Below are 26,596 nucleotides of genomic sequence, written 5' to 3'. Positions count from 1 at the left end.
AACTTTTAGAAAAACCTTATTTTTTTCACATAGACTGGACACTTTCATCAAGAAGCACAAGCTCTTAAGTGAAAATCAATATGGATTTAGAGAAAAACAATCAACCTCGATGGCAGTCATGGAACTTGAAGAATAGATAATAAAGAATTTACTATAGGATTTTTATAGTTTAAAAAAAAGCATTTGATACTATAGATCATATTATTGAATAAATTAGAGAAATACGGCATAAGAGGTCATATAAATGGTTAAAGTTACCTAGATAACAGATATCAGTATTTGCAGTTTAACAAGTTATTCATATTATATATAAACAATATCTGCTGTGTCTCTAAACTACTTAAAAGTGTTTTGTTTGCTGATGACACAACTCTACTGCTCTGGAGAAAATCTGAAGGAGAAAATGCATTAAAAAATTGGTTTGACACTAACAAATTATCTCTAAATTTTAACAAAACAAAGTTGATAGTTTTGGGGAATAGACTGGTCAAGCACCAAGTCACAATTAGAGTAGATTCTAATGAAATAGAACGAGTGTATGAAAATTAATTTATTGGTGTTGTTATTGATGAAAGATTAAGCCAGAAGTCCCACATAGTAGCACTAAGGAACTTTTCAACCTTAATAAAATATTTTCATAACTTTTTTGATCATCGAACATCGACTTAAAAAAATTGTTGAACGGTAACTTTGCCATGGCCTGAGGGGGTCTGTATCATTTTTACTGCCACTAAGCAACTTTGAGGAGGATGGTAGGAACACTGCCACACAAAAAAAAACTACAAATGTGCTGACTGCTTTATGGCATAGGTCACTTCCCCCTTTCCCATTCGCTACAAAGACGGAAGTCAATTTGAATGTCGACGCACGATTACTGCCTTCCTGGCAGACGCTGTAAAATAACTGAAAAGTTTTGTCTGAGGAGACAAAAAAAGAAAAAAGGAAAAGGGACGTTACCCAGCTATAAGGACAGTCAAGGATCAACATTGGCCCGGATTTCACTCACTGGCATGAGCTAAAAAAACAACGCAATGCACTTGTCCTCATAGGAAATGTGGTCGTCCTTCTGACATAACAATACCGCTTTTGTCCATATGGCGCTGCCATAATCAAGACAAACTGAAAGTTCCTTAGTGTTGCTTTAAAGGAAAGTGTCCAAAATTGTTGGGATCCTCTACAAAACAAAGGATGTTTTGAAGAAATATTAAACAAAGGTGTGTTTCTATTATAAGGATGTTTTGAAGAAATATTAAACAAAGGTGTGTTTCTATTATAAGTGTAAATTTGTGAAACAATTTTGGAATTAATCTGAAAAGGTGTAAGTCACTGGCTGGGTCTAAAAAGATGTAAAAAATAAAATAAAATAAATAAATAAATAAAGTACAACAAAAAATTCAAATCAGGTATAAGTCAGTACAAATGTATAAAATAGAGTGCAATTAAAAATATATGTGTAAGCCTTGTAAGCCGTGCTGAATTATATATCTGTAAATGTATTAGCTTATCAACTAAATGCACAATACTGTTGGCATATCTATGCATGTATAAGTGCAGCTGTTATATGTGCAAGTTTAAGTGTTTTTTTCTTATAAGGGGGTAGGACTAGATACGTTCTTTACTTCTTCCTACTCCCTTTTGAAAATGTAAACTGCTTAATGATGACTATGTATATAAAACATTTTTTTTCTTTTAAATGTTTTCTTTATTTTTAATTACAATATTTCTTTAACTGGTTTATATGGTTTAATAAACAAACAAACAAGGTAATTCACAGTGCTTAAGCTAAAATACAAACATTTCAAGGGTGAAATATCGGTACACTGCAAAGTAAAAGACCAGCGAAATCTAAAATGAGGTTAAACAAATGGAAGGGAAGTTACAAAGCAGCATTATATCTTAATGGCAGGCCTTAAAGTTGGCATGCATTAAAGCATTGATTCTCAACTGGTAGGTTGTAAAGCAAGTTTAAAAAAAAAAATACTTGCAGTCCTCAGTTTACGATGATGCCAAATGTCATGCAATGAACTGAAAGTACTAGGCAAAATGCTGCAACAATTTGTCGTCATGCGGCACAAGAAGGTTCAGTTACTGTGCTACTGTTTTCCTATTGATTGTTTTTATATTTAGGGCCTAGAAGTGGTGTAAACAAAACTGATGTCGCTGGTGATATGTTATTACTTTGAATTTAATTAACGTGTATAATTTGGGCTTTGAAGAGTGGTTACATATTGCTGCATATTAATCATGCGTCATAAAGGCTACAGTCGTTGCCATATCAAATTGAATCCTAATCCCACTAAATTGAACCTATTGTTAGATCCTTGAATCGTATCATACCCCATGTATCGAGAATTGTGTCAAATCGTTTTATGTGGAGAGATGCACAACCCTACCGAGAATGTTTTTCATACAAATACACTTTATTGTATCTCTGAATTGACTGCTGGGTTAGCGTAGGTTAGTGATGGCACGTTCTGAGTCCTATAGCCTACTGTAGAATATATAAATATATATAAATAATACATGATCAGTCCACTCCACTTTCACTATAGCACCAGAGGAAGTTGAAAACCCTTGTGGATCACGTAAGTCGCATGCATGGGAGCATTTTGGCAACTTGGGGTGAAATTAGTCCTCAAATTAATGATACAGGATTTTTTTTCTACCTCTTGTCACCATCTTTCAGACAAGTCAAGGAAGCTGGAAACATACTCAATGTAACACCGCCTACGCCAAGGCTAACTTCAAAATAAAGTTTTCCAAATAATGAATGCATTGACTGATTGCAAATAGCCTTAGTAGACATTTACTTTGAAGTTGGCCCATGTTGTGGCATGACAGCGAGCTTGACTTACCTTTGATGTTTTGGATGTCCTTATTGTAGTTTTTATTCATGTTACATAGTTGCGAGTGACCAACATCCACACAACGCTATCCCGAACTTGTATTCAGTCGCTACTTTAGGACACTAAGAAACCGCTAGTTAATTGCACCGTCATTGTATGACGTTAGTGGCTTGCAGCTAGCTTTTAGCATCAGCAACGAGTGCCTGGCTGGTAGTCGTAAATGAGTTTGACAGCTAGTAACCTTCTTTTTCAATATTCTGGACCAAGGCTACTTCGTAATTCACTCTCCATGTTTAAAGGAAGGGAATGTGCCTTAAATTGCACTTTGAGACCTTTTTCATTATTGAAATGAAGAAAAAAAAAGATAAATAGAACTTTGTCTTTTATTTGATAAAACTTTTGCCCATTAACTCTTTGACTGCAAGACGTTTTCAGAAACGGGATGTCGCCAGTGCCAGCCGATTTAAGCATTTTGACTGATCTTTCAAGGTCCACAGAAAATGTTGTGTTTGGACTATGGAAACACACATACTACCAAATGAAAGATTGAACTCTCATCTTTCATCAGAAAAAAAAAGTACAGATACGTTTCACTTCGATTGTGATGAATATGCATTGGACTCGGGGCACTCTTCGTCGTCCGATTGAACGTCCGCCTGAGCGTCCGCCTGAGCGTGCTCGGTTGTGCTCCGCGTTTTCCGGTGTTAGCATCGCTAGCCCGTGAACCTTTATGACGTCGTCATAGCCGCCGCGTCAGCGCTTCCAACTTCGGCGTCAACCTCGGAGTCACCATCATCATCATCGATGATGATCATCGTCGTCATCAATGTGCTCTTTAGCGTTGGTCGATGCCTTTCGTCTTTGAAAAAAATTCCCAAGTGTGAGCTGCTTGCAACCGGTCGCCATTGTTCGCTTCCTCAGCCATCTAGCTCCGCCTCACGTCTTCTACTGCCGCGTCAATGCTTCCAACCTCGAAGTCACCATCATCATCATCGATGATGATCATCGTCGTTATCAATGTGCTCTTTAGCGTTGGTCGATGCTTTTCGTCTTTGAAAAAAACTGCTCGAGTGTGAGCTGCTTGCAACCGGTCGCCATGTTCTCTTCCCTTCCCCAGCCATTGTCCCCTCTAGCTCCGCCTCACGTCTTTTACTGACGCCTACCCAATCTTGTCAAAAGAGAGTCATTGCTGCCATGTAGGGGCCAAAAATAGTCATTAGGCTAACTAGATCTGCTTGAAACTTTCACCACAGCTGGCCAAGGCTTTCCTCCACCCGTTTCCAAAATAAAAAATTGGATGACGTCTTTTAACGTCATTGGCGGCCCTCCGTAGGTTTTTACTTGACGTCTTTTAACGTCCATGGCAGTGAAAGAGTTAAAAAACATTTAAGTTAGAAATGTCTGTGTTTAGATTTTAGGAACACAACTTTTAATTTAAGGCCATTAATACCTTGTTATTTTATATATAAAATGTATCTGCCCCATATTGCACTTAAACTTGTATTCATAAATCCTAAACGGCCATATTAGACATTTAAGGTAGATTTATTTATTTATTTATTTATTTTAATGGGCAAAATAGTTTTGCAAAACAAATAAAGAAAAAGTACTATTTCTGTCTTTTTTTTTGCTGATCCGAAAAACGATCCGATCTGTGACTCCTGTCCGTGATCCGATTCGAACCGTGACTTTTGTGATCCGTTGCACCACTAACACATGCCCATACACACGTTTTGCCAGGCATGGTAAGGGATAGGAAGTATAAGTGCCTCGCTTTACAGCCACTATGTGACTCTGTGAATAAATGCAGTCAGGCTCTAGCTAGCGGATGTCATGGCTAGTGATATGCTTTTTTTGCGGTACATCAAAGAAAACTAGCATGGTGCAACTGCAAATAGAACTTTCAAAAGCATTTAAACAGCCTCTCTTGGAGCCGAAGCAATAAGAAATGACAGAAAAGTGGACAGTTTAGCTTAGCTAAAACAGCAGTGGCTTAGCATCAAGGCTAGATAGCACGGTGGGAGTTGTACTTGTACAGCAACAACTGACTGATATCCAACTTAAGATATATACACTTTAAACAATTGTGTTACCTTTGTGTACTCAACTAAAATATTAACATTGAAAATGGAGATATGTACTGTTTGTTCAGTATGTAACATACATTTTCTGGCCACATGTTGACGCTTATCTTCAACAAATTGTTCAGAGCAAACCTAGATGTATGGACTGCGTATTTGGGATCTGAGGTCAATTCTGCTGATTTATGAAAGTCAAAGTGTCCATCTTTTCCTTGACCAATGTTCAGTCTTCTTGCCCTGGTTCAAAACAATGCGTTGACCTCCAGCATGGTTGGCTGTGGCCGTGTCTAGAGGTGTGTGACGTGCTCTGAATTGCCCTTTGGACATACAAGCATGTAGTGTCACGTTTAAAGATCATTGAATGTTTTTAGAAACTATTATTAAAAAAATAACATCTTCTTTGTTCTTGACTTCCACAAGTGGGTTTTGACTTTGCAACACTGGAGAAATGTGGTGCGTTAAACAAACCCATTAAGGTTTTATTTCCTGGAGAATTACCGTTTGCACACACTGATGATGATTGAAAGTTGCCAATCTCATCTTTATTAGTCCCACAGAGCATGTTAGCATCTTAGCCATCACACAAAGTGGTCCATTCTTTTGCGAATGGTTCTTCTTGTTTAAGTATCCTGCAGGAACATCACGGAATGCCCAAAAGCATTCGTCAAAAAATAATCACACGTCCCTTCTGTAGTACAACAGCATGCTTTGTGCATGTTTTTGACTCTAAATATCTTGTGTTGCTGATGCCCACAGGGGGCTGCTTAAGGCTCCAAAACCATCTGAACAACAAACAGCTGTCTTGTTTGCTGTGGCTGCAGATGCAGTCAGTTAGTGCTGTGTGTTTCACAGAATACATTAAGTGACATTTAAACCTGCTGCTTCTTAGCATCCTTTTATATCACCCGCAGCAAGTGAGATTTGTAAAAAGTGGCTAGGTCAATTCGCAATGAAAACCACATTTTCTCCAGTCCTGATAGTTATTATTTTTAGCCCCAATCCACATAGTTTTAACAAAAGCTCCTGTATGTATATTGACAAGACATTCTAGTCTCTAGTCTGCATCCCACATGGGACTCCAATGAACTCTGTCAACTGAGATTTTTCTTAAACATATATGATACATTTAGATAACATTAATCTTGAAAATTGCAAATGGTGGTGTTTTTTCTCTCTCTCTCTCTCTCTCTCTCTCTCTCCATGATATCATCAATGGGGGAACATGTTATGCTACGTTCAGATTGTACATTAACTGATGATGACAATTTGCTCATTGTAGAATGCAGCTGAAAGATATTTACTTAAGTGAAAATCTCACTTGGCTGGGAAAGGAAGTGCATGCTTAAAATATTACAAAACACTTCTTAGAGTTCATTTCATCTGCTAATCTACGACTAATCCGGAAAACAACAAACTGACAACACCGAAGTAATTCTGTGGTGAGAATGATGTAAACACTTTTGAAAATAGCTGCAAGAAACTTTTGCTCTTTTGTTTTGGGCCTGCGGCTAAGTGTGTAGTCAACAAAAACTGGTTGTATGAAGAAAAAAAATCTTCAAGGTTGGAATTGAATGAATTCATGGACATGTGGACCAATGTTTAAATAAAAGGTTAGACTAGAAATAGGCGACTGTTTCACCATGTCTAAAGTATTTGACAGTTTATCTCCCCTACAGTACTGTATGTACTGCATTCCATAACCTTAAAAAAGAGCATCACATATTTTTGATGGTACTGTGGTTTGAAATTTAGACAATGGTGTGTCTTTCATTGCCATTTGTGACCTGGATTTGCCTACTTGTTTGTGCTATCTTTCCATGCTAACATTATCGTCAGTCTGTCCATTTTGTAAAGTATATTGCTTCTCATTAGGATAGCAGGTAGCTGGAGCCTTTTGCAGCTGATTTAAGGTGAATGGCAGGGTACACCCTAGACTGGTCGCCAGTCAACCGCGGGCCAAATAAACAACCAATAAGCTGCACATAGATGGCCAAATTTAGTTATCAAGTTAGTCGAGCCACATTGCGCTCTACATTACTTATGCATCATAGCCTACTACCCAAATTTTAAATCTAATTATTTAATTATTAAGCATTTTGCACACTTTTCTTTTCCTGCACTCTTGATAACACAGAACTTTTTTCAGTGCCCTAATTACTGGCACATTGATCACACTAATTTGTTGAGTTTGAACCAGAACTTAAGGCTCACGACACGATGAAAGTGGCGAGAGACCACATTGCTTGGCCTGCTGGATGGACAAACTTTTTGTTGGTTTTAAGTGCCCCATAGGAGCGTGGAGAAAAGCATGGTTATATGCAAATTGTTCAACAAAGACTTAGCAGTGAAGCAAGTGAATACAGCAATAATAAAATCCATTTAATATTACAAGAATTATTATTATGTTGTATACTTACTTTACGGTATATTAAAATGCAATTGGGCATAACAGGAGAGTAGTTTGTAGCATATTTTCCTCACTGTCGATAGGTTCTGTTTTTGAATCTCGGGTCTGTGGCGTCGGGGGGGGGGGGGGGGGGACAGAAATTAATGTTCAGTGGGAGGGCTCATTTTGGGGAGCCACATAACACTTAACATTTATAAAATATAAATAAGGGAATAATTAAAACACCCATATGCTATAACTCTATTTGTATACAACTCAGCTATGTTTGAATGAACAAATACTTACTCACTGTAATAGCAATTAAGTTAACACCGGTCCCGTACTAAGAACAGTATCAGTTTCTATTTCCGCAATTCTGACATGTTACGTGTCAACTCTTTGTTTATCATAGGTACTTGTTACTGCAATACTAATGTAGCTCATACAACTGGAGACAAATTCCTTGTGTGTTTTTACATACCGGTACTTAATAATAATGATGCATCAGATTTATATAGCGCTTTTCTAGACGCTTTGCATTGGATACATTATTCATGCTCTCTCACATTCACACTCTGGTGGCAGCAAACTACTTAGTAGCCAGTCACAGCTGCCCTGGGACATGCTGATGGAAGCGTGGCTGCCAGTGTGCGCCTACGGCCCCTCCGACCACCACCAAACATTCGCACCATTCATACACCAGTGTGAGTAGCACTGGAGGCAATGTGTGTAAAATGCTTTGCTCAAGGACACAGCAGACCCTCTGGTTACTGGACGACCGTACCCATGAGCCACAGCCACCACCACTACCGCTACTTGATTTTGATTCTAATTCTGATTCTAAGCTATAAGTTCTCTATTGAAATTTCAGGGACACGGGCAAACTGCAAAACAACTCTAAATTGCCTGAAGGCGTAAATGTGAGTATGAATGGTGATTGTTGTTGTTGTTGTGGACGTGATTGACTAGCATCCAGTCCACACATCATTACCATGACTGTATTTATTGGAAGTAGCACTTTCAGACAAACTCCAAGCCGCCAGCAGTATGCGAAAATGCTCCTGGCAGGTGCTCAACCTTTTTTCTTATTTTTGGGTGACACAGCTGGGATAGGCTCCAGCACACCCGCAGTCCGAGTGAGGATAAGCGATATCGAAGGATGGATGGATGAATGTATCTGTATATACCAGACTTGCTTTCTTGGACTTCTGTCCTCCCGACTTGCTTGCCTGGTTCATGCACACTCGCTCCTCTCACGTGACTGCTCTGAATGGACTACTATTTATTTATTATTTAATTCCTTGTTGCTGTTTAGATTGCATGAATTTCTCATACGAATAATTATATTAATAGGTCTGGTCCTACTGACGACGCCCTGACCAAAAGGGATAAAACATCAACAATGATTTTGCCCTGAACAATCTTATTGATATTATTCTCTAGAGGTTGTCTTTTTTCTCCTTCTAAAAAACAAACAAAAAATTCTCTTTAAAATTGATGACTGAATCTATATAAAATACCAAACAACTGATGCGATATTTAGACTGATATAAGGAAGTTATAAAATGCTGCATCTAATTATTTTGTTCTAGCTTTAAAACTAAACAATTTTTAATTTGAATTAATGACCATGAATGGATTAATGATAATTCATTTTTTGTTTATGCCCCTATGCTCTCGGGCTAGCAAATTTAAAGGGTCAAATACAGTATATTTATCGGGATTAGTCCTCTGAATAACAACACAGTCTATTTTCAGGATTAAATTTAATGCTGGAATATTTCCTTTTTTCCATGCAAGTCAACGCCAAGCTTCTTGCTTTTTTCAAATTTACAGTTTAATTGATTGTTACGGAAGTGAATGAAGTCGTTATCAGTCGCAAGATAACAACATTCCAGCTAGTTGAATTCACTAGCGAATAAATCCCATTCTTTGCCACTGTTGATTGAAGTTCCTCTGACGAGCTACAAATATCTCGAGCCTCACCCCCTACTGTTGTCGTTTTTACAACCCTGTAATGGCAATTTGCTGCCCAAGATGAGACCTACCTGCAGGACGTGTTTTAATGCAGCTCACATGGGCACCGGGACAATGATATTGTATCCCAGCATGAAGAAGAGAGTGTTTGTTCTCTTGTGACAGTCGCAGGGACACAATACCTGATTGTACGACAGGTGGAAGGAAAGATTCTGGTGGAAAACGATTCATACTGTAGATTTGTCTTCATCTTTTTGGGGTAGTAAGATTTTTGGGTCCGGTGCCTGAAAAGTGGCAGACGTATACAAGGGAGCCTTTAAATCCCTAATCATAGCAATTATAGCCATGGCAAAATGAAGAGGCAATTGTTATTGGTTGATGACTATTTCTGATGTTATAAATGAAAAGTAGGAAACGGGAATTGAGGATATAGCGAACAAAGGTACAATAGTCCTCATTATGTATGCTGCGCTGATGTGGCCTCGCTTGCCACGCATCCACAGGGTTAAACAACTGGATTGGGCCAAGTGAGAGCCCGGGGCAGGTTGTAGCCGAAGAGGTGGCCCTCGCCAAACAAAGGCGCTCACTGTTACTGCAGCATCCTCACGTCAAGTGATACGCCATAAAGGCATAACTTCAGTTTTTACATGAAACAACTCAAATTTGAAAAGGCTCATTGTGTCCGCCGGCATTCTCTAACACGCATAACTAATGAAGGTTTTTTTTTTTCCTCGCCATTTAAAGACAAGACGGTGGTGGCTTCCTTAGCAGCCGTCTCAGTCCTGAAAAAAGAAGCAGTGACGGTCCATCGTAGCTTAGATCTTAGTTGGAAGCTGAAATTCAAGATTGTGGTTCTTAGACTGGACGTTATAAATCAGTGTATATCATGCTTGAGATGCTTGGATATCACCCTTATGAGGTATGTTTGTTTTCATTTAAATTGGTTTGACTTTGATGTGTGATGACTTCAACACAAGCTGGTCCAACTTAAATGTATTTTGCGTTGATCCACAAACACTAAATAAATATGGTAACCAGTGATTGGGGGGAAAAATGTAGCAGTGCAAGATACTGTACGTCCTTTTTACCCCCTTCGTCATTTTTTTCCTGCTTAATTCTGTTCATGTTTGAAAATAACATCAAATTGATCCTACACTGACTTGTCATCATGAGAATAGTGACCCTGGATTACTAACTTTCGGGCTTTATACGTCTTTTGTTGTGTTGGTTAGCATTAACACATTGGTGCTAGCATTATGTGTGCAGTGCTTGAACAAACTTTGCTGCATATTAAACTGATCAGTGACAGTGCTGCTTTTTGTTGTTTTTTTATTTGTTGGCTTCTCTTCTTTAACGTTTGACCTTGACTTCATCACATTCATTTCTCTCTGGTTTAAATTTCATTTATAGCACCGGTAGCACCGGCTGAATTACTTAAACTAGTTGCGGGATATGCTTTGGGTGCCTGGGCCTACAGTGGAGACTTACACGATTTAATATCACCACTATCACATCACAATTATAGAAACCAGCAATACTATACAAACAAAACAATGCTTATGTACGGTACTACATCCATCATCTGGAGCACTTCGGAATCAGGATTAATCTAACAATGTCAAGAAAATACATCATACGAGAGATCATCTGTACTAAATGCATTAATGTGGAAAGTTATGCTCTGACTAAACAATTAGAGGACGGCAAAATGCTGACGTCATCAAGGGCCAGCTTGCTGGACCAGCTGACACTGTAAAGACGACTTTGAACCCTGATTTGTTAAAAAAAAAACAGGCCCATTGATAATACAGTTAGTAACATCGGCCAGCAATACTGATTATGAAGGCTCTTGGCGGATGCAGAAGGGAGGCTAAAATCTGATTGGACAAAAAAGTATCTGACAGCCAAGAGATTTGCTATGGAATAAAAATAATAAACTATTGGGGAAAAACTCATACCATTTCAAAAAAACAAATATTAGGACTTAGCTTATAAATATATAGGTCGGTGCTTCTGATAGTGATTAGGCCAGCAGAGAAGGCCTTGCAAGCCGTGATGGCCCACAACTAATCAATATAAATTTAAAGCTTGTGTCATCTTATTGAAGTGAATCACAACCAAAAGTTCAGGAAGTGTCCTTCTCAACTGTTTAGTTGCTCAAATCATAGCTAGCGACTATATTTAACCATTATAACCCATCATTAAAGGTCAACAAATGCATCTTGTGTTTATATAGTGAGTGTTTATACAGTGTTTACGTGATATTAATTCCTAAATTAAGAAAATAATAACAATGTCCCAAAATGTTATATTGTCAACAATTAACTCATTCGCTGCCATTGACGGCTATAGACGTCAAAAATAAATTTTAACTATTTCTATTATTTCTATTATCAAAATTTTAATTGTCTGATACCCCTAATTTTTTAAAAATCTTTTTTTTTTATTAGGGGCATCAGGCGATTACATTTTTTAATTGGAATTAATCACATGATTTCACTAGTTAACTCATGATTAATCACAAATTTTGTATCTTTTCTAAATGTACAATAAAAAAAATTCTAGTTTTCATACTCTTGTTAACAAAAGTGGAAAAAATGTGAAACTAATAGAAATAGTTTCAATTATTTTTTTACGTCTATGGCAGTGAATGAGTTAAATTGCCTAATGATTTATAAATATAGTCATGAGCTCAATGACGTTGTCAGGCTTGTTTTTTTGTTAGCATTTGACTGGAGCGTGTTGAGTTTGGACTTTGTAAGCTCAAACGTTGATATTTCTTACCTGCCAGCAGTGTTAAAAAACAAAACAAAAAACTCACACACAAAAACTAAGCAGCAAACTGCCACGTTAACGGCTGTGTAGACTTTGTTTACGAGTTAGTTATGTCGAATCTGCCTGGCATCCAAAGTGACATCTTTGGTGTTCTTGTGGTCCACACCAGGTGCAGACTCATCTGGAGAACCCGACCAAGTACCACATCCAGCGCTCCCAGCAGCAGCAGGTCAAGCAGTACCTGGGAAAGCTCGGCTCACAGGTCCTGAGCTTGCCCTGCCCCAACCAGTCCTCTGACCACGGGGGCATGCCGCCAGGGCCGGGCAACAGCGCCCCCAACAGCCCTATGGCCTTACTGACCCTGAACTCCAACTGCGAGAAAGAGGTTCCTGCGCTCGTTCCCATCCATTCCAAACCTTTCATGAGCTTTGTGTAAATGACATCCTTTTGCTTTAGATGGATGATGTCATCGACGACATTATCAGTCTGGAGTCCAGTTACAGCGACGATATCCTCGGCCTGATGGATCCAGGACTTCAGATGGCCAACACGGTACATCTTTAAGCACGTCTGGGGGTTCTAATAACCATCTTGCCCCTCATCTGCGCAGCAGCCCGCTAAGCCCTTTTGTGTTCCTCAGATCCCAGTGCCAGCCAACCTCATGGACATGTATGGAAGTCAGGGTATGCCCCAGCAAGGATTGCCCATCAGCAACTCCTGCCCTGCCAACCTGCCCAACATCAAAAGGGAATACTCAGGTGAGTGCTTAGAGGAGTATAACATTTTGCTATGCTTCATCTTGTCTACATGGTAATAATCAATGCTGAGATTTAATCCCCAGGGATTCATGTCGCCAGCAATATACAGTAGCATTGTATTTACTCAGAAATGTAGATAGTCAATGAGAAGAATTGTTTGTAATGGCCGATTGTGTTTGTGTCTCTTTTGTACATCATGACGCTGAAAACAACATCCGCCACGCAGCGTCACAATCTCCTGCCGTCATGCACATGTTGGATAAGTCTGGATCATGTGGCAAATTTGACAACTATCAGAGGCCTGAAGGGTTTCCTGTTGGTGCGTGAAACATTTTCCTTTTAAATGTTAACATTATCTGGGCTGGACGTGCTGACCTCTGTGTTTCCCAGCAGCTGAGGTAAGAGCTATGGCAAAGGAGAGACAGAAGAAGGACAACCACAACTTGAGTGAGTGTTGCATTCATTCGAGGCAAATTTACTCAGACATCACTTGAATCATATGTTTAATAGCATCTACTTTTGTCTTGTAGTTGAGAGGAGACGACGATTTAACATCAATGATCGTATAAAGGAATTGGGAACTTTAATTCCAAAGTCAAATGACCCGTAAGTCAAATGATCTGTCTCAGTTATCGCTGTTTGGGAACGGACAGTTTGCGTTACCTACAGTTACATTTTTTGTGCTGTTAAAATATGGTAGCTCTGAACAATGCCAGGTTTGATTATACTATTAATTGATATGATTGTTATATATGTACAGTATATGATATTATGATCATTATTATATCATATTGCCATAGAGCCTGTGGCTGTGTCCTTGCATTGTTGGTACTAGGACTGTCACTAACTAATCTTTTTAGAATTAATTATCGTATTGATTATTCCATGCCCCTTTGCCGTAATTACATAAAACTTTATTTTTAAAGCGACCCCAAAGTCTAGGCTTCGTCCTATTCTATTTGCTCCGTGGAAGTCCGACATTTCTTGCCAGAAGAGAGCATCCTTCAGCAGTAAACACAGAAGTGGCCAAACATTAAAATGAAGCTTCATGAAGCACTTGCAATATTTGTTGACTCCTTTAGATGGAGCTCATGGTTTAAAGATAAAGGCTAGTGCAATGGAAATTGATTGAATTTCCACTACGTCTTTAAAACAAGAGCACTATCTAGAGGAGTAAAAATAAAAATAAAAATCACAAGTGCTTAATGAGGCTTCATTTGTGCAATACTAGGTTCTGGGTGGCGCAATTATGGTTTTGAGATTATTAAAATTTACAGGCAAAAATGTTTTTGCCGACCAATTTTTGTGGTCAACTTAACAGCTAGCTAATTCCACCCCCCACCCTCTTAGCCCTAGTTTATACTTGCACCTCATCAGGATTGTATCCAAGCCTTTTACACTCAGGCAGGGCTGTTTTTTTATTTTTATTTTTAAAAGTCCATCAGTTAACACAAGAACTTGGAATTTTGGCGATAATTACCCTCACCTGTGGTTCAAATCGTGATTTATTTTTATTTTTAATTATCATTAGAAAATTTGACTGCTATACATTCACGAATGTGTACTATTTGCAATGATAAATGATCTGAACTTGTTAAATATCGTGTGTGCAAAACCCACTGTAATCAGTAGTCTGCATTTAAAGGGAATTTTGTTGTACAGTATTTGATAGTACTATAGAATATAGTCTGTTTTGATTCATTTAGACATTTAATTATATGAAATCCTTGCCATCATCTGCAAGTTTCAAAGAAGTTTCACTTTTGCACTTTTGTTGTTGTAGTTTTCATTTTCCAAACTGACATTAATGGGCTTCTTCCCACTGTTCTTGTTTTTCTTTAGCACATAAAATGGGAAACAAAGAATGTTAGAATGATATGCCACTATTTGAGGTAACAACAGTGCCGAATTGATGTCTGTGGGGGGGTTACTAGAACCACAGCATTGAGACACCGACCTTGTAATATTGTACGTCACAGCTGTTACAAAAGACTAGAACGCTATTACATCAAAGCCTGCGGGACGGGCATGCAAGACACCTCAATTTATGAGGCACCAATGAGCAGTTGTGGCTCAGTATCATTAGTAGTGTCTGATATTAAAGGTTCTAAGGAAGACGATTGACTTAAAGCTGCCGTATGCTTCTCAGAGACATGCGCTGGAACAAGGGCACCATTCTCAAAGCGTCTGTTGACTACATCAGGAAGATGCAACGTGAGCAACAAAGGGCCAAAGAGCTGGAGAACTGTCAGAGGAAGCTTGAAAATGCCAATCGACATCTTATGCTGAGGATACAGGTAGACAAACGCGCCATCTTCATCTTTTCTATTCAAATATTTTTCATGTAGGCATCACTCGTGTGCAGTAGTAGCAGTATGTTCTCCTCCACTTTTCTCTTTGTCGGTGTCTGGTTTGTGAACATATCACATTAACGATTAAGTCATTCAAACCCAAAAACGTGTAAATACGTTTTTTAATACTTCAATCACAGAAACTTATTTAGACATATGTTATGTTGTTGTTTTTTTATGCAAGAACATACAGAAGGCTTTGATTCAGCTTCTGACAAGAAGCGATGGCTTAAAAGAATTTATTTAAAAAAACGGCCAGCAGGTGGCAGCAGAGTATAAGGGCCATGTTGCAACAAGCTCTTTTTGAGAGTGTTTTCACCAGGAATGTGAATAATGATGAAACTTAGCTATATTGTCATGCTAATTGCTGCAAAACGGAAACAGGTACAAATATACTTTTTTTCCTGAAAAAAAGGAGACTCTAATCTTTCTTTTGGTAGGTTCCATGTTTTTATAGCAATAGAACACATTATTCAGTGAAACAGGCTGGGAGTGAATGAGTTAAGATACTCAAGTTAATACTGCTTTAAAAATTGTCGTCATATTAGTGATTAATCTTGCTTTGGTTCTGAAATAGAGAGTTGCTCCAGGGCAGGGGCGGATCTATTCTAGGGAAATACAGGGCTGTGGGCCGTCCCGAAAACCATGAAAAGTCCAAAACTGTTTGCCTTATCAGGTTTAACTGGTATTTAAATAATACATAAATAAAAACCCACTTAACTAACTCCAGTACAGTTTATTGGTTTTAGCATGTTTAAAATATTTGGACAATATCAAAGTGGCCCTTGTATATGGCCCTCAAAGAAAAACTGTTTGGACAGTAGTTTTTGTAGATCTTTCGCCTCAAATTGACGGCAGGTCCTCCCTCACCACTCCAGAAGCTCTGTTGGTTGCTGCCTTGCCCTGCTTGAGTCTCCCAAAAAGTTCATTTTTAGTAGAAACAGAGAAAAAGCTATCTATCGTCCCATCAATGTGGTGTCATATGTGCTGCCTTTAAAAGCATGTGACAAACAATTCAGTGTGAAATGTAATAATGTGTAGATGGAGCCTACTGGCCTGTTAACTTGTCATCCGCCAGTTGATTTCGACACGCGATACGAACCTCCCCAGATTGGTCACATTATGTTTGCTGACTAGCTTGAAGCAATTTTTTGTATGTCAGGACAAAAACTACTTAGCATCTAGGATCTGCATGAATATTTGTGGCTTTGTGTGTTTTAAAAACACAGAACCCTGATTAATAGCTGCCATTAATGGCCTGTTGTCTCCCAAGGGTCTTTTTATGGTGATTTTGCTAAACATTTGTAAATATATCACACACTTTTTAAAGTACAGTTAGTTGCAAACTGTCAGATACAACAGGTTGATTATTTATCCATAGGCGTATTGTATTCAAGTGCAGATTTCATGAAGAACATATTACTTCTACTACAGTACTATAAAACTACTGCTACTACTATACCCCAGACAGAAACAATTGAATGGACTTCATGTCACAAAATAAAATATTTATTTATAAAAATTTGAACAAAAAATGGATCCAGATTTTGTAACCGATTTCACAAATGCTTGTGACGTGGCATGCATGAAATCAGCAGTCAGCATCTCTCAAACATAGATTCAATCACAGACAGACTTCCTCTTTGAAATGTTTGTGCCGTGTCCAAAATCTGCTTTTCAGTTGGGGTTTTAATTTCTCAAAAATGCAGACTGTTGCACACTTCTTGTTTGACTGTTCAAGCATAAACAGACAAAATCCGTTTTCATTGCTGTCATTCTTTAACATGGAATTAAAATAAAAGGTAAAATTTGAAATTAAACAAAACTTAAACTTAGCTTTAACAGTGAACTTGTGTGTTTTTAATTATTTCTGTAAATTTAATGGACTGACTATATTATTAGACTGAGAAATGATGTGATTTTTTTTCTGAACAAAGAGCAATAAAAAATGCATGAACAAAGTAACCAACAATATTTGCTAAGGTACTTTTGGATGTAGAATCCAAATATCTCATTCGTTTTCCTCTATATGTTCCCATTTTCTTTTTGTTGGTTTTTGTAATTTGACCTTTTCGGGGAAAAGAAGTATAGGCCTAATATAACCCTTGATTGTTATTTTGGAAAAACAAAGCTGATTTATTATTTTTTTTGCTTGCCAGTAGCTGCAATTTGAACCAAGAATTATTGCCCACTAACCAGCAGAGCTTACTTTTAGCTGCTCCTTGAAAGCTCCTAATAAATGTTTACCTGTTTCCAAGCCAGTGGCTGCGGGGAAAAGCGATAATATGTTGGGCAGGATTAGTGTTGAGTAAATCACAGGGGGGCGATCGGAACATCATATGTACTTAGATATATTTCAACATTTAGAGACTTTTTTTTTTATTATTATTAAACAAATTATTTGGCATAATCTTTGGCTACCCTGAAGTATCCTTAAACCCTCCCACCCCCGGAGGCCCCCCTATTTATAAAAGTGCAAATGGCAAATAATCTTTTAATGAACATTAAGTTATTACATCAAATTTCCCGTTGTGGTAATATGACCCCATTTAAACAAGAACATGCCACAAGGAGCAACAATAAAAATAAACAAACTTTGGCTGATGCCTCAGAAGATGAATTGTAAGATGAATGTGATCTTCAAAGTTGAGGCTGATTTCATCTGGTCAGAGGTCAAACTTCCAAAACTTTTAAAGGATTCAAATCTCAGATGATGGCCTTTACGTGCAATTCCAGTGATATTTTAACAGTTCCTGGAAAATTGGGGTTGATATATTTTTTCCTAAGGCGCTGGTTGCTGTGGACATTTGAAAGATGCAAGGACCAAAACTTTCAACCTGCTAACATGTAAATTGCTGTAACATCCATGTATTATATATATCATTTTAAAGGGAATTAAGTGTAGAATTTGAATATATGAATATCTCAAATGTTATTTTTTGACACATGAGGACCCTTTTGCCAGAGCTGGTCACAGATAGATAAGATAGATAGATACTAGATGGGGAGTTCAGGTATTGTTTTCAAGTTAGGTGGCTGGGCCAGTGCGCTACCTCCTAGCCAAGAAATAAATAGCACTAGCATGTAACAAACTGCTGGAGCATATGGGGCAAAATGAATGGTGCAACTGTCTGATTTAGAAACTATTGATGTCATTCTTGGTTATTTTTTGATGCAGACAAATGTTATCAAAAGGTTATTATCACACTCCCGGTGCTGAGACACTCCGCTGTGTAGACAGACTCTCACATGGCTTTATTCATGGAATCATTCAGCCCCATTATAGGAAATATTTTTTTCTTTTCTTTGAAATGTTGAGTGACAATGCTTAACAAATGTATTATCCCACCATCCATGGTTTGCTGACCACGCAGTGACGCCTGCTGGTGTTTGTGTGTGCGCAGGAGTTAGAGATGCAGGCTCGAGCTCACGGCCTGGCCATCACGTCCTCGGCGCTGTGCTCCAGCGAGCTGGTGAGCCGAAGGATCAAGCAGGAGCCCGCTCTGGAGGACTGTCACCAGGACCTGTACACACTCCACCCCCACACGCGTCACCAGCACCACCCCGCCTGCACCCCCGAGCCCCCCGGCACCCTGGAGCCAAACGAGGGTCACCCCAACTTCTCCGACGGCCACTACGACGCCCACGGCCGGCCGGCCTCCAAACTCAACGACATCCTCATGGAAGACAACGTCTCGCCCGTGCGAGGCGGGGACCCTTTGCTCTCGTCCGTCTCCCCGGATGCCTCCAAGGACAGCAGTCGCAAGAGCAGCATCAGCATGGATGAGAACGAGGAGGACTGTTAGCGCCCCCTGCTGGAAGAGCCCCTCCATGCAGCCGCTGATGTGCTTTTTGTCTGTCTGCGTTTACACGTTGTCAGTCTTCGGCTTTCTTTTTTTTATATTTGTGTCTCTCAAAGCCTTCAACCTTGATTCCAAGGATTGATTTTAAAGTCTGTTTGTTTTAATCAAACTTTTATGACAGCAAGTTACATGTTTAGAGTTTTATATGTAAAAGGAAACACATTTATCTAAGGGTAGATGCTAAATTATGACTATTTGTGGTGATTCCAAAGAATCTGAGGAAATGATAACTGATGGTAACACACAGTATATGTTACGGTGACAAAACACTGCCTTTAAAATCACCATAGCAATAATAGAAGATCATCTATTTATTACTGTAGTGCTTTACACTCCTTGTGTCTTAAAACATGCCAATGCCTTATTATGACATCATTGTCAAATGGTGACACACATTCTGTGCTGACTCATCTTCATCCAGTGCAGACCTCCTTCTTGACACATGAATCACTTGTCGATTTAACACATCTGAACTATCCAAGTCATTTGTTCACACATCCCCCCCCCCCCCCCCGATATTGATTTAGCACTAGCCTAATTGTATTATTGCCCGAGTTGTTTTGGACCATTTTTCGGAAAACAAGAAAAAAGCACAACAAATTCAACAAACAAAGTCTGGCTGGCTTGATTCTTTTTTTTCTTCTTTTTTTTTAACCATGACCTGGATGACACAGACATAAAGAAAAAAGACAACATGGATGGGTGAGTACCAATACTAGGTGTCCGTTGGGCCTATACCTGGCCTTATTTCAAGCTATCTCGCGACTCTTGTGGCTGTTTTACGATCAGGATCTAGAAATTACAAGAATAGAGAATTGTCATTAATTTCATAAAATTTTAAGGGAAAATGCAATATTGGGATATATTGGTCTTTCTTTAAAATTATGTCATTGTTTTGGGGGGGAATTTTATTTATCAAAAGTACTAGTGGTATCGGTACTTAGTATCGGTGACTACTCATGAATTGAAGACTCATACCATATTGGTCTTAAAACGTGGTATCCATCATCCCTACTATTCATCCATTTTCCAAACTGCTTATCCTCACTAGGCTCTTGCGATAGTAAGTAAAAAGTAGTAGGGCAATAATGCTATTGGCTAATGTTATTCAATAAAAATATAAATGAAAGCCATTTTAGTGCTGTAGCAGAACATTACCGTTTTTCAGCGTTCCTCCACACAGTGTTAGATTAACACTGAGAGTGTTAAATCTAACACTAGAAAAGTGTTTATATGTGTCCACACCAATGAGTGTAAATCTGACACTTTTCAAAGGGTTACTTTTTTCACACTTAACCAGTGTTACTCCAACACTGTATAGTGTTAAAAAATATACACTGGTAAACACTGAGTAGTGTTGAAAGTACTGTAAACTAGTATCAGTGTTAAACATTTAAACACTTATGAGTGTATTGCACTAGTGTCAGTGTTGAAAATATCACTCAAACTATACTTTACTCTAGTAAATGGTACTTCATTTATGTAGCCAAATCCTCCTTCCAAGGCCCTACTGATGAGACGGCATCAGGAGCAACTGGGGGTTCAGTATCTTGCTCAAAGATACTTTGACATAGTCACACTGGCCTGAGCTCGAACCCATGCTCTCATGGTTGCAAGACGATCACTCTACCACTGATCCACGCCACGACAACACCTGGATGTATTGTATTGATGTATTGTATTGAAATGTCGACAGCATGCTGGAAATTTGGAAAGTTTCTCCTTCACCGGAAATGAGGGTGTGGTTAATTTAACACTTAAGGTAGTGCTATTGAGGTTACACCCAACATCCACCCTCAAGGAAATTTACTCTGACAGTATATCTTAAAATAAATAAATAAATAACACTACTTATTGCATATTTGATCAAACACTGGAAATTTAACACTGACTTACTTGAGCTGTCCTGTGCTGATTTAGAAGCAAATACAAGTGCCAAATCAAAGACAAAACACGAATCACTAGTAATCCTGCTTAACAACGATGTCCTCATGTAACATGAATTGTTGGAGATGCATGCAGATAGAAAGCAAAAGGGTCACCTCAGCAGTTTTCCTTTCATCCGCCACCTGTCTGAATATCACGTCCCTCACTGGCCAAATGGCTCCAACAGTTTCACTTGTCGAGTCGTGCGTTGTGCTCAGTCACACGGCAAACTTTCAAAAAGCCTCCTGTCAAGAATGTATGTGAGCATTTCGTTTGTGATACACTACAAGGCGGCTATGTGGATTCCAAATAAAGTGGCAACTATACTGTATGTGGATTCCCAATGAAGCACATAAATTAAAAAAAAACACTGGAATGCCCTTCAAATCCCTTCAAATCAAATATTTTTTCTTTTTCAGTATCTCTGCGTTGAATCACTGTTAGTGTTTCCAAGTAGTGTCACAAAATTGTACAAGACTGCTGATTCTTGAACATATATGAACGTTATGCATTTTGTTTTTCCCAGCACTTGTAGCACATTGCGCAAGCGTGATTTTGTCATGTTCCAAGTCCGTCTGCAGCTAGCAACGGTTGACTTTGTGCCTGTCAGTTCACGTCTTGACGGCGTGATGACGTCATCTTTATAAACGATGTGAAGTGCCTTGTGGTGGTCCCTGTTTCCCTGCTGATGTACAAGTAAGAGGAGCCGTAGGTAGTGGCACTTGCATTATCTGTCAGATGTTTACTGGTGTTTAGGGAGAATGTCAAGATGCTTCACAAGCATTTTGCAGTTACAAAAAAAACTCCAAAGCCTGTCAGATATAGTTATGTTCTTTTTAAATCAAAACTAAAAATTGTAAATTGATAAAATCAAGTTGTAATGATTAATAATGGAAATAATCACTGTCAAATAACTTTTTAGAACAACCTTTAATTTATCTGTTAAATTAATATTTTACACATTTTCTTTTTATTTAGATAAATGTTCTTTTGAAAAAGGAAACATTATTTTGTATAACTTTTTTTTTTTTTTTTTTTTGGAGCTTCACTCAGATTCTTCTTGACAACAAAGGTCCTGTTAGTCAAAGTTAACAAGCTTCTCCAAACAAACAGCTGCACATTAATCTATTGAGTAATATTCTTTTGGAAGGATGGCCATTTATTCTATATGCTGTTGGAGAAGAGCTGGCTTGTTTGGATGTTTTTATATTCTTGCTGAATAATATTGGCTTGAATGGTACTTCTTAATATTTTCCACATATGTGTTATTTATTTTCCTTTGAACACATTGATTATAATATCCCTAACTTGAAAATAGCATATTGTAATTTTACACTTTTGAGTTCTGATTGCCTGAATGTGATTCAAATAGATGACAGCCACAAATGTGCTGCCAGTGTGCCAGTTATTTGACATAGCTGTAATATGTTAATAGGTCAAATCCCACTTCACTTTTCTGGAGCTTTGCCCATCTTTATCATGTGGTGCAAAGCACAGGCCGGCCGCCCTTTAGACAAACCGGTATAAAGCTCCGTCTTGTGATGCAAAACTTGAGATGCAATTCTATGGAAGACAACGCGTAGGTGTAGATTTTTACCTACCTTAGGCAAAGAGTAACCTTACACCTATTGTAACCAGATCACTTTTTTTTTTTACATACATAAAATTAACTGAACCTGCAAATGTGATTCAACAGTGATGCTGCATGAAAGGCACCTGCTGTGATTTGATGGCACATTTGCATATGAAATAAAAGAAACATCAAGTCCGACCTACAGTATGTACTTGTTGTGCCGGTGGTTAATGTGTTCTCTGCTTCCTTTCTCCGTGTGGCAAAACACTGCACTGTCAACTCAAATTACATGTGGAAAACATTAAAAGTTGTATTTAAAAATTGGGAGTTTTTTTTCTTCTTCTTGGTTTTCTATTAAATAAATAAATAAATAAAACCCATAGTGATGTATGTCAGCCACCCTGAAGAAATATTTTCCACTCAGTTTTCATTTAATAAAAATGTTGACATTATTATTATTTTTGGAGCTTTAATTTCCTGCTAAAAGTTTTTTGACAATTTCCAGTGAAACAAGTTGAATAAACATAATGCGTTATATAACGAAAAAAATAAAACTAAAAATCAAAAAACAATTACGCTAACGAAATAAAATAACAACAAAAATGATTTTATAGCTTTTACCGGTACCATCATCACCATTCATGACTAAACAAGCTTTGTCTACTGATTACTCAACATACTCATACACATAGAACAGTGTTCTACAGCAGGCTTTATTAAGACGAAAAAGGCACATATTTGACATGAGGAAAATCTCATGGCACACAGGTGAATTACTTTCTTAAATCTAATGGAAGAGGATTCATTTTTCTGAAAGTTGTCACTAAACTGCAGGTATACATAGAGGAACCAAGACAATATTTAAAGAATGAAGAGTGTTTATTTTCAATTCTGACACAGACAAGGCAGTCCATTATTGCACTGAGTGAGTACGTTTCCTGATTCATCATTGCAACAGGGGTCAGCTTCTACAAATAACAGAAATGGACTTGGCCCACTCTAGTTCTCAGGGGCTCAATTTCCCGCAACAACCTGATGATCTCTCATGTCACACTGGTTGGGAATCACTGAATTGGAATGACAAGTTGTCTATACTATTTTTTTATTAAGCTTCCAAACGCTAGTGATGGGAAAATAAAGCTTCATGAGTCATTTGCTATATGTTTTTACTCCTTTAGATGGTGCTTTTGGTTTAAAGATAAAGGCTGCAATGGAAGTTGATTAAGCATTCACTGTATTTTTAAACCAAGAGCACCATCTATAGGAGTAAAATATATATAGTTATTACATCACAAGTGGTTCCTGAAGCCTCATTTTCCCATCACTACCAAACGCCTTCATGTTTCCTGAGCTCTTCTCAGCGATAGCACACTTCTGATATCTCCATGGCCAGCTCCAGAAGTTCTGCTGAGTCCTGGCAGGAGCTGCAGATGTCCCAATCTAGTCCCAAGTTGGAGGTCCAGCACTCCCATCCCTGATGGTCCCTCCCACTGGACTCGGTGACGTGATCCACCGAAGGAAAGTAGTGACTGGCAGCCCTGGCAAATGTGTCCAGCAGCAGATGCATGAACTCGTGGAAGCGGCAATGCAAACAAGCCAGCACAAGTCCAGCGCAGTCCTCTGGGGTTGGGAAAGGAAAACCTCAGAGTTTGGTTTCAACCATGAACGCCTTTGATGGTCATTGCAACATACCGTCAGTGACAGGCTGGTGTGAGTCATCAGAGGAAAACACACTACTGCTACTGCTCTTCAAACTGTCTGAACCCGCTTCCAAGATTTTGGATCCATCCTGTTTCAAGAAAATAGGGGGGCTCGTCCCTAAATATAAATATATATATATAAAAAATAATTGTACAGTATTCCTTTTTAGCATTTCAGTGTTTTATTTTTGTCATAATTGGCTACTACTAGTCAGTGTCTATCAAAATCAGCATGATTGTAAATGTTAATACACTCACACACTATACAGTATATATCATCTGATCAGGCTTGGGTAGTAACGGAATACATCTATCTATCTATCTATCCATCCATCCATCCATCCATCCATCCATCCATCTATCTATCTATCAAACTGTGAGGTGTGGTTGCTTTTTGACAGTTCAAAAACAGCATATGGCCTTCAATCAATCAATCAATAGCCTACATGCTTTTTAATTGCGCAAGGATTTTTGCTATTTGTCGGGTGCCCGGGTCCCAATCACCCACAAATAGCAAGGGCACATTGTATAGAATATATATTGTGGTGATATTTATTTTCATTTTGTCTTCATGAGCATACTCAATATTGGAGTAATCCAAAAGTAATCCAGTTACATTACTTTAATATTATGGTACTTGGATTACATTATTAACTACATTTTTTAGCAGGTTACTTGTAACTGTAACGGATTACATTTTAAAAGTAACCCACCCAAACCTGCGTCTGATAGATTCACAGTTCTTCAGTCAAATCATACACAATATGATAGAAACATACCATCACACTCAGAACATTTTTTTGTCCCAAGATCCATAAAATTCATCTCAGGAGCTCTTGAGGGAGAAGTTGTCATCTTCTGCAGAGTAAAGGGCACTTGAGAAACTTGAGAAAAATGTCTTTGTGTAAACAATAATAATAATAATAATAATAATAATAATAATAATAATAATAATAATAATAATAATAATAATAATAATAACACCCGGCTGATGCACAAAAGGAACACAAGCCAAGACTGATAAAAAAAAGATAATAATAATAATGATTATTGCTTACTTTTCAATTGAGTGACTAAGCCAAAAGTCAAACATTTCAATTATGTCAAGAAGCAATTTCATATCATTAAATTAATGAATAAATATATATTTTTTAAAATCACTTTACCTGTCTTTGGCGCTAATTTTTCCAGTTGAGTGTGGAATCGGACCTCTTTGAGGTTGAGCGCATGCATTGCATTTTGTCCCATTTTCACTCCTCCTTATCCATCATTACTCGCCAATCAGGAGGCACATACACACAAGGGACAGACACGAGCACCGCAACAGAAAAGAAGACAAAATGGTCTCACAACAGTTCAACACTAATGGCGTCATGAATTACGCCGTTTTACACTCTATATGCAAAAGCAGAATAGAAAATGGAGGAATGGATTTTTTATATTTCATAGTACAGATTTGTATTATATCATTTACCTAATAATTGGGAGTTTGCAATCAACCAAATAAATAAATAAATCCTTTCAGAGAATATGACCTGACAGCAGGGCTGGACTGGCCATCTGGTATACAGGGCAGATGCCCGGTGGACCAGCATCTTTTGGGTCACCTCTTTTGTGGTGCTATTTAATGACAATTTTCCTCAATTTCACCCAACGGACTGGCCCACAATTTAAAAGGAGCAACTCATTAATCAATTTACAAGATATAGATAGCAAAAACTCGAAAACTAAAGGACGCATCTGTCGAGGAAGGACGCATCAGTACTCGCTCCTGCACTCACTCGTGACTTCTGTTTTGACATTGAGATTTTTAACTACATTGTTGCAATATGCCTGGCGGAAAAAGAGCTGACGAGACTGAGGAGATAAAATCTTCTCTTGCAAAACTCAAAGAAATGGTCACCGAAATACTTGAAATGAAAAAGAGCATAGAGCCACTTCTGCAGGAAATTCAGCAGTTGAAGAAAAAGACACAAGAAAAAGATCGACGCATTGTCACCTTGGAACAAAAAGTGGATGATTTGGAACAGAATCTTCGTATCAACTATGTAATAGTTACAGGTATCCAGATTAAACCACGCCGCAGTTGATTCTGACCAAGCTTCAGCAAGTGACAACTCAACACAGAGATTTGGGATTAGTTGTGGATCCAGCGCACATTTAGATGTGCTTTTGGCTTCCCAACTGGGGGGACACGACCACCAGAAGTTCTGATCAGGTTTGTTGACAGGAAGAAAAAGATTGCTCTTTTGGGGGAGCTAAAAGCTTAAAGGTAAACATGTCTACGTCAATGAAAATCTCATAAAACGAAATGCTGACATTGCCAAAGGGTGTGACAATTGAGAAAGAATGGATTCATC

General features: G+C 38.3%; 1 protein-coding gene across 5 annotated transcripts in view; it reads left to right on the top strand.

The window, feature by feature from the left end:
• mitfb (melanocyte inducing transcription factor b) overlaps positions 1 to 19,359 on the top strand; it is a 42,015-nt gene extending 22,656 nt beyond the window's left edge. For all 5 annotated transcript variants that reach the window (XM_077549649.1, XM_077549660.1, XM_077549674.1 and 2 more), the window contains 8 exons: positions 12,235 to 12,450; positions 12,522 to 12,617; positions 12,706 to 12,823; positions 13,050 to 13,142; positions 13,217 to 13,270; positions 13,354 to 13,429; positions 14,973 to 15,120; positions 18,579 to 19,359. In XM_077549649.1, the coding sequence (XP_077405775.1) occupies positions 12,235 to 12,450; positions 12,522 to 12,617; positions 12,706 to 12,823; positions 13,050 to 13,142; positions 13,217 to 13,270; positions 13,354 to 13,429; positions 14,973 to 15,120; positions 18,579 to 18,980 (1,203 nt within the window). In that variant the 3' untranslated portion in view covers positions 18,981 to 19,359. The remainder of the gene's footprint in view (positions 1 to 12,234; positions 12,451 to 12,521; positions 12,618 to 12,705; positions 12,824 to 13,049; positions 13,143 to 13,216; positions 13,271 to 13,353; positions 13,430 to 14,972; positions 15,121 to 18,578) is intronic.
• Positions 19,360 to 26,596: the final 7,237 nt, after the last annotated feature.

This window comes from Vanacampus margaritifer, chromosome 1 (genome assembly GCF_051991255.1).
Source record: "Vanacampus margaritifer isolate UIUO_Vmar chromosome 1, RoL_Vmar_1.0, whole genome shotgun sequence".
Taxonomy (NCBI): Eukaryota; Metazoa; Chordata; class Actinopteri; order Syngnathiformes; family Syngnathidae; genus Vanacampus; species Vanacampus margaritifer.
Note: the sequence above shows the minus strand (reverse complement) of the source record. Positions and strands in the feature narration are given on the sequence as shown.